Here is a 14714-nt window from a genome sequence, read left to right on the forward strand (position 1 = left end):
TGTCTTCTTTGCAGACGTGTCTGTTCATGTCTTCTGCCCATTTCTTGACTGGATTGTTTGTTTTTTGGGTGTTGAATTTGAGAAGTTCTTTATAGATCTAGGATATCAGCCCTTTATCCAAAATGTCATTTGCAAATATCTTCTCCTAGTCTGTGGATCGCCTCTTAGTTTTGTTGACTGTTTCCTTTGCTGTGTAAAAACTTAGATTGATGGAAGTCCCAAAAGTTCATTTTGCTTCTGTTTCCTCTACCTTTAAGGAGGCATCTTGAAAGAAGTTGTGGCCAGTGTCAAAGAGGTTACTGCCTATGTTCTCCTCTAGGATTTTGATGGCTTCCTCTCATGTTGAGGTCTTTCATCCATTTTATCTTTGTGTATGGTGTAAGATAGTGGTCTAGTTTCATTCTTCTGCATGTGGTTGTAGAGTTTTCCAAGCAACATTTATTGAAGAAACTACCTTTTTTCCATTGGATGTTCTTTCTTGCTTTGTCGAAGATTAGTGGAATGTAGAGTCCATTTCTGGGCTCTCTATTCTGTTCCATTGATCTGTGTGTCTGTTTTTGTGCCAATACGATACTGTCTTGATGACTATGGCTTTGTAATATAGCTTGAAGTCAGGCATTGTGATGCCTCAGTTTCGGTTTTCTTTTTCAACATTCCTTTGGTTATTTGGGGTCTTTTCTGGTTCCACACAGGTTTTAGAATTATTTGTGTTAGCTCTGGGAAAAATGTCTATGGTATTTTGATAGGGATTGTATCGAAAGTGTAAATTGTGCTCTGGGCAGCATAGACATTTTAAGGATGTTTATTCTTCCAATCCATGAGTATGGGATGTGATTTCATCTCCTCAATTTCTTTCATAAGTGTTCTGTAGTTTCTGGAGTACAGATCCTTTGCCTCTTTGGTTAGGTTTATTCCTAGGTATATCGTGGTTTTTGGAGCTGTTGTAAATGCAATCTAATTATGGAACATTATTAAGATAAATAATAAGACATCCAAATCTAGACACATACGAGTATACCTGCAGTAAACAAACACAAACAAAAAAGGTGTCCCCCCCCCATGACTAAAATCTTTAAAGTAACCAAAAATTGTGGGGAAAAGGAGCAGAGTGGGGAACAGATTATATTCAAGGGAGAAACAGGTAGTCACCTGATTTCTAAAGAGCATTTATGAAAGACAAAGGACAGTGGAATGACATTTTCTGTATGATCAATGAAAATAACTATTCACCTAGGACTCTCTGTGCAGTGAAAATGTATATCAAGAGTAATAGGAAATAAAGACATTTACTTACTTTTAAAAATTTTTTATTCATTTGTAAGAGAGTCAGAGAAGAGGAGAGAAAGAGGGAACACAAGTGGTGGGTAGGGGTAGACAGAGTGAAAGAAGACTCCAGGCTGAGCAGTGAGCCTGAAGTGGGGTTTGATCCCAGGACCCTGGGATCATGACCTGAGCCAAAGCCAGACATTTAATCCACTGAGCCATCCAGGTGCCCAATAAAGACATTTAAAATAGAGGTTTATTACCTGGCAGTTCTCACTCATGAAAATTTTAAAGTGTGTACATAAACAAACAAAAGAAAAATAATCCCAAATAGAAATTCTGAGATGTAAGAAGAGAGGAAAAAAGTTAAATATATAGTTCAATTTAAATGCATATTGAGAGCATGATATGAAAGTTATAAAAATGTCGATTATTTTTTAAAGATACAAGACAGAAAACACAAAGCAACAATACACATAAGTTTGAAGCCAAGTAAATTGAGTTAAACGTATTCAATATCCCTTGTATTAACATTATCCATAGACAGAAGAAAATCCTCACTATGATATTAGCATATCAATAGTAGCAATGTATGAAACAAATGAATGAAATCACAACTTAATTCAGTTTACCTGAGAAATGCAAGATTGGCTTAACATGAGCACATAATGTAATTCACCACACTGACAAATTAAAAAAATTATCTCAATATATGCAAAATAAACATTCATTCATTCAACATTCATCCATGATAAAACTTAGAAAACTAGTAGTATAAGAGATCTGTTAATATAATTGTAAAATAAAGACCCTAGGTGACCCTATAATAAATGCTCTTTGGTGTTCTCACCTTTTATAATCCTTTTCCCTTAAGTGTAGCCAAGATCTGTGACTTGACTCTAGTCATTAGAACATGGCAACTGTAAAGGACCCTTGCAGGTATAATTAATTGTTCATTTCGAGTTAATCAAAAAGAGATTATTCTATGTAAGCCTGATTGAAGCAGGTGAAATCCTTAAAAGACGACTGAGACCTCTCTGCAGGGAAATTCTTATTGGCCTCGTGAAGTAAAAAGCCACAGTGGAGAGGTCTACCTGGCAAAGAACAAGGAACAGCCTTGCTATAGACTGAACATTTCTGTCCCCCCGGCTCCCAAATTAGTATGTTAAATCCTAGTGTTCAATGTAATTCTATTTGGAGATGGAGACTTTGGGAAGTGATTACTCATGAAGGTTGAACCCTCATGAATGGGATTAGTGCCCTCACAAAGGAGTCCTGAGAGAGCTCCCATGGCCCTGTGTAGTACGAAGAAACAGGAGGAAGACCACCCTCTATGAACCAGGAAGCAGGCCCTCACTGGACACTGAATCTGTCAGTGCCTGGAATTTGGACTTCCCAGCCTCCAGAACTGGGAGAAACAATATAATAAAATAGTTTAGCAAGATAGGTGAATCTAAGCTCCATATGCAAAATAATTTTATTTCTATAACCTAGCAACAGGAAATGAAATTGATTTTTTAAAATAATATTTATAGTAGGATCAAAAGTATCAAATAACTGGGAATAAATCTAAAAAATATCCACAAGACCTTTATAGGAAATTTTGTAAACATTGAGAGTTAATCAATTAAAATTGTGTTTGGGAAAACTCAGTATTAGGAGAGAGAAAACACAAGCAGGGGGAGCAGCAGGCAGAGGGAGAACAGGCTCTCCAATGAGCTCGGAGCCCAATGCGAGATTCAATCCCAGAACCCTGGGATATTGACCTGAACCACCCAGGCATCCCTGATCTGAATTTTATCATAAGGAAACATAAGAAAAACCTGCACTGAAAGACATTCTACATTACTGGAATTAACTATTCAAAAGATTAAAAGTCATGAAAATCCGGGAAAGACTGACTAAGGAACTGTTCAAAACTGAAAGAGACTAAGAGACGCAACATCTGAATTAAATACATGGCTCTGAACAGGAACTTTCTTGCTGTAAAGGATATTACAGACAAGTGACAAAACTTAAAAAGAGCATGAGGACTAAATGATTAAATGATAGAACGTATAGTGTGCTTAGGTGGCTCAGTCGGTTAAGCAGCTGCCTTGGGCTCACGTCATGATCCCAGGGTCCTGGGATGGTGTTCTGTATCAGTGTCTGTTTTCAGCAAGGAGCTTGCTTCTCCATCTCTCTCTGCCTGCCACTCTGCCTACTTGTGCTCTCACTGTCTCTCTGTCAAATAAATAAATGAAATCTTAAAAAAATAAAAAGAATGTATAGTTGACATGGTTTGAATGGGTGCAGTTATATGAAGATTTTTTCAATAAATGCATGACAGTACTACAAGTGTATTTTCTCTTCCTTATGATTTTTTTTAAAGATTTTATTTATCTATTTGATAGATCACAAGTAGGCAGAGAGGCAGGCAGAGAGAGAGGGAGAAGCAGGCTCCCCACTGAGCAGAGAGCCCGATGTGGGGCTCGATCCCAGGACCCTGAGATCATGACCTAAGCTGAAGGCAGAGGTTTAACCCACTGAGCCACCCAGGCACCCCCCTTATGATTTTTTAAAAGATTTTTATTTATTTACTTATTTATTTGACAGAGAGCGAGAGAGAGATCACAAGTAGGCAGAGAGGCAGGCAGAGAGAGAGAGGAGGAAGCGGGCTCCTTGCTGAGCAGAGAGCCCAATGTGGGGCTCGATCCCAGGACCCTGGAATCATCACCTGAGTCAAAGGCAGAGGCTTTAACCCACAGAGCCACTCAGGTGCCCCCTCTTCCTTATGATTTTAATAACATTTTCTTCTCTCTAGCTTACTTTATCGTAAAAATATAGTACACAGGTTAATTAACTGTTTTTGTACAAGTAAGTTTTCTGGTCAACAGTACTCTTGGGGAGTCAAAAGTTATTCACATATTTTTGACTGCAAAGGGTCAGTGCCCTTAACCCCTGCATTATTTAAAGGTCAACTGTATTAGAATTAATTGTCTGATTGTCAAGGTTGTACCGTAGTTATGTGGAATGTACTGACTTGTAGGATATAAATGCTATGAGAATCAGGCATAATTTAACAATTGTCTTGCAAATGGTTCTGGGGTAAAAGTTCTTTTTTTTCTTCTAATGTTAAGACTGTTCTCAAAAAGTAAATAAAAAATAAACAGAAAAGGTGAAAAGCCTTAGGCAAATCTTATTTCACCATGAGGGAAGAGCTATGAATCACTATTTATTTATTTATCCATTTATTTTATTTTTTGAAAAGATTTTATTTATCTATTTGACAGAGAGAGAGAGATCACAAGTAGGCAGAGAGGTAGATGGAGAGAGAGATGGAAGCAGGCTCCCCGCTGAGCAGAGACCCTGATGTGGGACTCGATCCCAGGATCATGAAACCATGATCTGAGCTGAAGGCAGGGGCCCAACCCACTGCGCCACCCAGGCGCCCCAGAATCAGTATTTAAAACTAAAATCATACATAGGTTTTATGGCACTATAAAAATTAGAATACATGCAAACATTGACAATAAACTTAGCAGCAATATATCAAAATAATGTCTGTCTAAATCTCTAGGTTCATATGTAGTAATAAAAATTGGGAAATACCAAAAAGTTATCAATTAACATAACTGAAGTGTTCATGAAAACTTGGTTGGTTGGGTGCTGTTTAGAAAGCTGGTATTTGGGCAGCCTGGAGCATGTAAAACCCATAATGCTGATTTCCACATAAAAAATCTGCTTAAAAGTTAATTAGCTGCCAAGAAACATAGCTTAAAATATTATATAAACGTTCATTACACACATGATCCAAAAATATATTCCTTTAATAAAGATTTTTACATATCATCCATTTAATAGGAAACAATTAAAATGTTGTATAAACATCCAGTAAATAAATTTTTACTATTTATCTTTCAGATGCTATACTTTTTCTTCAGAAACTGTGAGTAATCTCTGTATGATTTCAGTACATCATCCTAATTTGAATGTCTTTCAAAAGTAGATTCTAAAGAGGTGGCCCCAACAGATGAGTGTGATTCAAATTCAGCAGCAGCTGAAAAGGAAAAAAAATTAGTCTTTATCTACAATACTTCATTCTTAACTAAAAGTTAGTAAAAAAACAAAGTTGAAGCCTTATGAGTGTTATGAAGAACGAAAAATATCTAATACAACTACAATATAAAATACAAGATTACTTTTAAATGCATTTTGCTCATGGTTGCCCACTGAGGTAATTGCTATTGTGGATAAATATCAGAGCTTCTGTTTTCCTCATTACAAGATGATAACAGAGCCCACCCATGAACAATCATATACGACAGACTGAAAAATCAAACAGGCAACTTTCAGAGTTGAACATAAGAACACAGAAGGAAAATGCTAGTTTTCTATCAATATTGTCTGCTTTTTGGTGGAGGGTATATGTAAGTTGATACCTGAAGGACAGGGAAGAAGTGTGCCAGGTAGAGGGAAGACGCATATACAAAGAACATACACAGAGAGTGAGGAACAACACTTGTGGAATTGCAAGTAGTCGACGCTGAAGAGGTGCGAGAGCAAAGCAGCAGAGTAGGGTAAATGTTAGTGATAGAGAAAGTTTGAAAAATCTGGCTAGAACCAAACTGATTTGGGTGTTTTTATTCCATGTACGGAGCTTGGAATTTTACCCAAGGGCAAAAGGTAAATCAATGAGAAAATCAATGACTGAAGATTTAAATGTCACCTGTCAAGTGACAGCTATTTGAACTATAATTGCTTAACTAAGTATTACCTAAGACAAGACTGTTTTTTTTGGGGGGGGGCATATCATTAGCAGAAACAAGGATTTGAGAAAGCCCACATATTCAGGTTGACAGTTCCAAAGGGATGGCAGAAGTGAAGGAAGATTACAGCTTGAAATAACAGATAAATAGGCATTTGGAGATTTTCTTTTTTAAAGTCTGAAACACAATGACTAAATGAGGAATAAGTATATTTCTCATTATGTTTATATTTTACATTTTATTAGATATATATTAAAAATTTTAACATACTACCTATTATCCAAACAATGGAAAGCAATGCCATTTACCATTCATAGTCTATTTCAGAAATCAATGACCATCTTAATTCAGAAATTTGGCAACATACCTTCCTCTACTTCTCTAGCTATATTTTTTTCCAACTCCTGCTGCATCTGAAATAAGTAAAATATTATTTATAATGTTCAAGTTAAACAAGAGACATTATTGTAGGAATCATATATAGCTTATGAAGTGTGAACTTAAAATAACACTATTATGTCCTCCATGTTGTTATGCTCCACAAATAAGTGAAACCATATGATAATTGACTCTCAAGAGAAGAAGGGAGTTGAGGGAAATTGGAAGTGGAGATGAACCATGAGAGACTACAGACTCTGAAAAACAATCTGATGGTTTTGAAGGGGCGGGGGGTGGGAGGTTGGGGGACCCAGGTGGTGGGTATTATGGAGGGCACAAATTGCATGGAGCACTGGGTGTGGTGCATAGACAATGAATTCTGTTACACTGAAAAGAAATTAATTTAAAAAATTTCATATAAAACCACTATTAGGAATAAAAGTAAGTTAGGGATTGCTTAAATAGAAAGATAATCACATAAATAAAATAAATCCCTACTTATTTTAATCTTAGGTAACAGAAGAAATACATGTAATGCTATTTAGATAAATCTGATAAAAAGTACAATTAATATTGGTCTATTAAATATACAAAATTTCTGGAAGAAGAGGAATATGGCAGAGCCATAGGGGACCATAGTTTTGTCCAGTCCCTGGAATTCAGCTAGAGGTTTCAAATCATTCTGAACACCTGTGAACTCAACCTGAGATCTAAGAAAAGAACTGTTATAATTCTACAAATAGAAAAGTGACCACGTTCTGCAAGGTAGGAGGTGTGGCGTGGAGAAATGAATCCAAGATGATATATGGGAAGATAAACTCTTGGTGGGGTGGGGGGCATAAACCGCTTATCAGAAAGTGATATAGCAGTGGCGTGCAAACTGGAACTTTTATAAGTCCAATCTGGTGAGGGACATCCCTGCTTGAAAAGCACTCAGGTGGAGAAGTAGGTCGGAATCCTAGGTAGAACTGCCAGATCTCAGGATCCCCGAGGTCACAGAAAGAATGGGGTGCCTGAGTATGGGAGAGTTCCCAGGTGTTTCAGCAGGGAAGCCAGCTGCAATCAAAGAGCAGAGGAGGGGGCTTTCAGCTCAGTGTTGCCATTAACCACAAACCCCATCCCATTGGGTAACGGCTCTTAGAGCAGGGGCCCAACACACAGAAAATCCAGGGCAAAACCTCCCTCCCTCCCCCTGGAGGAGCGGCATGAATGCATGCCACAGGAGACTGCAAAGTTTGGAAACTCCAAAGGGGGTTGCATGGCTGAAATAAAAATGCTCAAAGGCTGGGCGTATACAGAGTGCATACAGAAACCAGGGAGACAAGAGTGATTGACAGCTTTGCTGTGAGGGCACACTGAAGAGTGGAGGGTGCCCGCTTTCAGCTCTGGGCTGGACACTGGGAGGCTCACATTTTCATTCTAATCCTCTCAAGCACTGCAAAAGCCACAAAGAGGGATCTGGAAGCCCTTACTTAGCCTGGCCCCCTCGCAAGGGCAGTGCAATACCACCAGGGCAAATACCTCTGAGAATCAGCTCAAGCTCAACAGGCCCCTCCTCCAGAAAATCAGCAGCAACTTCCCCCTAGAATCAAGTTTAACCAATCACAGAGAACTGAAAAACTCTAGTGCTGGGGGAAAATACTATATAGGACTCATGGCTCCTTAACCTTTCAAGTTTAATTTTCTTTTTCTTTTTCCATTTCAACCAATTTCTCATTTTATCATCTCAGGTTTTTTAAACTTTTTTAATTTCAATTTTTATAGTTACATTCTATCCTTTCATAGTGTTTAACGTTATTTTCTTCTTTCTTTACAATTTTGGGATGTAGTTCCCTCCAGCAAACAGACCAAAATATACCCAGAATCTAGTGTATTGCTCTGTTCTCAACACCTGTCCGATTATATTCTCTCTCTTTTTAAATTTTTCTTTTATTTATTTATTTATTTTGGTTTCTGGTCTCTTCTCATCGGTTTAAGATTATATTTCTCTGGGGTTGTTTTTGTTATTTTAGTATTTTGTTCTCTCATTTTCTATTCTTCTCTAGACAGAATGACTAGATGGAAAAACTCACCTGAAATAAGAGAACAGGAGGTACTACTGACTGGCAGGGACCTAATCAGTATGGATATAAGTAAGATGGCAGAATTAGAGTTTGGAATAACAACTATGAAAATACTAGCTGGGCTTGAACAAAGCACAAAAGACACTGGAGAATCCCTTTCCGCAGAAATAAAAGAACAAAAATATTACCAAGTTGAAATCAAAAGGTTATTAAGGAGATGCAATAAAAAAAAAATGGAGGCTCTACCTCCGGAAACAGTTTGGAGGTTCCTCAAGAAGTTAAAAATATGACCTAGGAATTCTACTGCAAGGTATTTACCCCAAAGATGCAAACATACTGATCTGAAGGGGCACCTGGACACCAATGTTTATAGAAGCAATCTCCACAATAGCCAAACTGTGGAAAGACCCCAAATGTCCATCAACAGATGAATGGATAAAGAAGATGTGGTGTATATATAAATACAATAGAATATTATGAAGCCATCAAAAAGGATGAACTCTTACCATTTACACTGATGTGGATGGAAACAGAGGGCACTATACTGAGATAAATAAGTCAATCATAGAAAGACAATTATCATATTGTTTCATACATATGGGGAACGTAAGAAACAGTGTATAGAATCATAAGGGAAGGGAGGGAACATTAAATAGAAGAAATCAAAGAGGGAGACAAATCACGAGAGACTCTTAACTATAGGAAAAAAACAGATGTTTGCTGAAGAGGAGGTGGGATGGGGTGGGGTAATTGGGTGATGGGCATGAAGGAGGGCACGTGATGTGTAGAGCACTGGGTATTATATACAACTGATGGTTAACTGAACACTATATCTGAAACTGATATATCATGTATCAGCTAATTGAATAGAAATTTTAAAAAATTCATCACGTACATAATGGGTAATGGTGAAATAAAACACTACTTATCTTTTACAGACTTACTGAGCTGTAATTAACTAATAAATATTAACTATTTCAAATTTTAGAAATTGGAGGCTCTAACTGCTAGACTAAATGACACAGAAAGGAGAAGTAGTGACATAGAAGACAAAATGATGGAGAATAAAGAAGTTGAGAAAAAAGAGAGATAAACAATTATTGGATCACGAGGGGAGAATTCAAGACATAAGTGATACCATAAAGCAAAACAATATTAGAATAACTGGAATCCCAGAAGAGGAGGAAAGGAGGTGTGGCAGAAGGTATATCTGAGAAATTATAGCAGAGAACCTCTGTAATCCGGGGAAGGAAAAAGGCATTCAAATCCAAGAGGCAGAGAGAACCCCCTTCAACATCAATAAGAATAGGCCAACACCTCGACATATAGTAGTGAAGCTTGCAAATTTCAGAGACAAAGAGAAAAATCCAGAAAGCAGCTCAGGACATGCCAGAAAGGACTGGCATGGTACAGTCAGGGTGCTAAACCAGAACAATATGCAGCCAGGAATACTTTATTCAGCAAGGCTGTCATTCAAAATAGAAGGGGAGATAAAGAATTTCCAGGACAAACAGAAACTAAAAAAATTGTGACCACCAAACCAGCCCTGCAAGAAATACTAAAGGGGATCCTTTAAGCAAAGAGAGAGCCCCAAAGTGAGATAGACTAGAAAGGAACCGAGACAATATACAGAAACAATGACATTACAGGTAATACAATGGCACTCGATTCATATCTTTCGATAGTTACCCTGAAAGGCAATGGGCCACATTCCCCAAGCAAAAGACATAGGGTATCATTGGATAAAAAAGCAAGACCCATCAATATGCTATCTGCAAGAGACTCGTTTTAGACCCAAGGACACCTCCAGATTGAAAGTGAGGGGGTGGAAAAACCATTTACCATGCTAATGGACATCAAAAGAAAACCAGGGTGGCAATCCTTCTATCAGACAAATTAGATTTTGAGCCAAAGGCCGTCGTAAGAGATTTGGAAAGACACTGTCATAATTAAAGGGTCTCTCCAAAAAGAAGATCTAACAATTGTCAAGGTTTATGCCTCTAACATGGGAGCAGCCAATTACATAAGCCAACTAATAACAAAATTAATGAAACACATCGAGCATGATACAATAAATAGTAGGGGACTTTTACACTTCACTCACTGCAATGGACAGGTCATCTAAGCAGAAGATCAACAAGGACACAAGGGCTTTGAATGACACACTGGACCAGATGGACTTCACAGATGTATTCAGAGCACTCTATCCCAAAGCCGCAGAATACATATTCTTCTCCAGGGCACATGGAACTTTCTCCAGAAGAGATCACATACTGGGTCACAAAGCAGGTCTCAACCGGTACCAAAAGTTTGGGATCATTCCCTCCGTATTTCCAGACCACAGTCCCTTCAAACTTGAACTCGATCACAAGAGGAAATTTGGGAAGAACTCAAATACACGGAGGCTAAAGAGCATCCGACTAAAGAATGAATGGGCCAACCAGGAAATTAACAAGCAAGTAAAAGAATTCATGGAAACAAAGGAAAATGAAAACACAACCCTTCAAAATCTTTGGGATGCAGCCAAGGCAGTCCCGAAGAGGGAAGTATAGAGCAATACAAGCCTTTCTCAAGAAACAAGAAAGGTCCTAAATACACCACCTAACCTTCCCCCTAAAGGACCTGGAGAAACAACAGCAAAGAAAGCCTAAATCCAGCAGGAGAAGAGAATTAATAATGACCAGAGCAGAAATCAATGAAATAGAAACCGAAAGTACAGTAGAACACAGCAACAAAACTAGGAGCTGGCTCTTTGAAAGAAGGAATAGGATCGATAAACCCCCGGCCAGACTTTGCAAAAAGAAAAGAGAAAGGATCCAAATTAATAAAATCATGAATGAAAGAAGAGAGATCACAACCAACACCAAGGAAACACAAACAATTTTAAGAATGTATAATGAACAGCTATTTGCCAACAAATTAGGCAACCTGGAAGAAATGGTAACAGAAAAACTTGAACAGACCCATAACCAGCAAGGAAACTGAAGCAGTCATCAAAAATCTCCCAACAAAGAAAACTCCAGGGCCAGATGGCTTCCCTGGAGAGTTCGACCAAACATTGAAAAAAGGAATTAACATCTATTCTTCTGAAGCTGTCTCCAAAAATAAAAATGGACGGAAAACTTCCAAACTCTCTCTATGAGGCCAGCATTACCTTGATCCCAAAACCAGACAAAGACTCCACAAAAGGAGAATTACAGACAATACTGCTGATGACTACAGATGCAAAAATTCTCACCAAGACACTAGCCAACAGGATCCAACAGTACATTAAAAGGATTATTCACCATGACCACGTGGGATTTATTCCTGGTCTGCAAGGGAGGTTTAACATCTGCAAATCAATCAGTGTGACACAATACGTTAATAAAAGAAAGGACAAGAACCATATGATACTCTCAATAGATGCAGAAAAACCATCTGACAAAGTACAACATCCCTTCTTGATTAACACTCTCCATGGTGGAGGGATAGAGGGAACATACCTCAATATCATAAAAGCCCACAGTGAGTATCATTTTCAATGGGGAAAAACTGAAAGCTTTACCCCCTGGGTCAGGAACACGGCAGGGATAGCTACTCCCACCACTGTTGCTCAACATAGTACTAGAAGTCCTAGCCTCAGCAATCAGACAACAAAAAGATATAAAGGCATCTAAATTAGCAAGAAGTCAAACTCTCACTCTTTGCAGATGATGTGATACTCTACGTGGAAAACCCAAAAGACTCCACCCTAAAATTGTTAGAAGTCCTACAGGAATTCAGCAAAGTGGCAGGATATAAAACCAATGCACAGAAATCAGTTGCATCTGTATACACCAACAATGAGATAGAAGAAAGAGAAATTAAGGAGTCAAACCCATTTACAATTGCATCAAAAACCATTAAGATACCTAGGAATAAACCCAACCAAAGAGGCAAGGGATCAGCACTCTGAAAACTATAGAACACTTATGAGAGAAACTGAGGAAGACCCAAATAAATGGAAAAACCTTCCATGCTCATGGATTGGAAGAACAAATACAGTTAAAATGTCTATGCTTCCCAGAGCAATCTATACATTCAACACAATCCCTATCAAAATACCATCAACATTTTTTCAGAGCTGGTACAAATAATCCTAAGATTTGTATGGAACCAGGAAAGACCTCAAATAGCCAAAGGAATGTTGAAAAAGAAAACCAAAGCTGGTGGCATCACAATTCTGGACTTCAAGCTCTATGACAAAGCTCTCATCATCAAGACAGTATGGTATTGGCACAAAAACACACACAGAGATCCATGGAACAGAATAGAGAGCCCAGAAATGGACCCTCAACGCTATGGTCAACTAATCTGGGACAAAGCAGGAAAGAATGTCCAATGGAACAAAAGATAGTCATTCCAATAAATGGTGTTGGGAAAACTGGACAGCCACAAGCAAGAAGAATTAAACTGGACCATCTTCTTACACCGCACACAAAAATAAAATTCAAAATGGATATAAGACCTACATGTGAGACAGGAACCCATCAAAATCCTAGAACAGAACACAGGTTGTATTCTCTCTGACTTTGGCCAAAACAACTTCTTGCTAGACACGTCTCCAAAGGCAAGGGAAATAAAGACTTCATCAAGATAAAGAGGTTTTGCATAGCAACGAAAGCAACTGACAACACTGAAAGATGACCTACAGAATGGAAAATGGTATTTGCAATTGACATATCAGATAAGGGGCTAGTATCCAAAATCTATAAAGAACTTATCAAACTCAACGCCCAAAGAACAAACAATCCAGTCAAGAAATGGGTAGAAGAAATGAACAGACATTTCTCCAAAAAAGACACACAAATGGGCAACAGACGTGAAAAAAATGCTCAACATCACTTGGCATCAGGGAAATAAATACAAAAGCACAATGAGATATCACCTCACACCTGTCAGAATGGCTAGAATGAACCAGTCAGGAAACAACAGATGTTGTCAGGCATGCAGAGAAAGCAGAACCCTCTTACACTGTTGGTGGGAATGTAAGCTGGTGCAGCCACTCTGGAAAACAGTAGGGTGGTTCCTCAAAGAGCTGAAAATAGAGCTACCCAACGACCCGGCAATTGCACTACTATGGATTTACCCCAAAGATATAAATATATTGATCCAAAGGGGCACCTGAACCCCAACGTTTATACCAGCAATTTTATTGACTTATTTATTTGAGACAGAATGAGAAATAGAGAGCATGGGTGGGGGAAGAGGCAGAGACGGAGGAAGTAGCAGACTCCCCACTTAGCAGACAGCCTGAAGTGGGGCTCTATCCCAGGACCCAGGAATCATGAGCTAAGCTGAAGGCAGTCACTTACCTAACTAAGCCACCCAGGCAACCCTCAGTACCCTACATTAGACCCCATTTTGAGCATTCAGTGAGAGGATACCTTTCATGAGAAAGGTCTAAGTAAGAAAATTCTAGATGGGAATATTTGTAATATACAGCTGACCCTTGACCAACGTGGGTTTGAATGATGCAGGTCTACTCTACTTACACATGCACTTTTTTTGATACCGTACTTTAGTGTATTTTCTCTTGTGTTTTTCTCATTAACATTTTTTTCTCTAGCTTTATTGTGAGAATATAGTATGTAATACATGTAATGTACAAAACCTGTGTTAATGAACTATTTATGTTATCAGTAAGCCTTCCAGTCACCAGTAGGCTATTAGTAGTTTAGTTTTTTAGATTCCATGCAGAAGTGAAATCATATGGTATATGCCTTTCTCTGCGTTATTTCACTTAGCATAATACTAGGTCTATCAATGTTGTCACAAATGGCAAGATCCCATTCTTTTTTATAGCTGAATAAATATTTCATTGTATATGTATCACACATCTTCTTTATCTATTCATCTATTGATGGACACTGAGGTTGCTTCCATACTTTGGTTATTGTAAACAATGTTTCAAAAAACATAGGGGTGCATATAACTTTTCAAATTAGTGTTTTCATTTTCTTTGGATAAATACCCAGTAGTGTAATTACTGAATGGCACATGGTACTGCATTTCTATTTTTAATTTTTTGAGGGATCATAACACTTTTTGACAATAACATTATATTCAGGCCTTATAAAATTAATAATCTGACAACATTACTAGGCAGCCTTATAAAACTAATAACTCAATACCACTTGATGGGAGAAACTTTTGTTGAAGCAATTTTATAATACCATTAATAAATACTATGTAAAATATAAAACACTTTTTTATATGACATGACTTAAGGAATTACCAA

General features: G+C 38.0%; 1 protein-coding gene across 6 annotated transcripts in view; it reads right to left on the reverse strand.

Annotated features, from left to right (window-relative positions):
* Window positions 1-4721: 4721 nt before the first annotated feature.
* The window catches only part of LOC308347275 (ankyrin repeat domain-containing protein 26-like), a 135925-nt gene continuing 125932 nt past the window's right edge, over window positions 4722-14714 (reverse strand). For 5 of the 6 annotated variants that reach the window (XM_080810521.1, XM_080810520.1, XM_080810523.1 and 2 more), the window contains 2 exons: window positions 6379-6424; window positions 4722-5302 (listed from right to left, as the gene is read on the reverse strand). In XM_080810521.1, coding sequence (XP_080666647.1) covers window positions 5226-5302; window positions 6379-6424 — 123 coding nt within the window. In that variant the 3' untranslated portion in view covers window positions 4722-5225. The remainder of the gene's footprint in view (window positions 5303-6378; window positions 6425-14714) is intronic. The other variant, XM_080810519.1, reaches the window with a different exon arrangement.

This window comes from Martes martes, assembly GCF_963455335.1.
Source record: "Martes martes genome assembly, chromosome: 8".
Lineage (NCBI taxonomy): Eukaryota > Metazoa > Chordata > Mammalia > Carnivora > Mustelidae > Martes > Martes martes.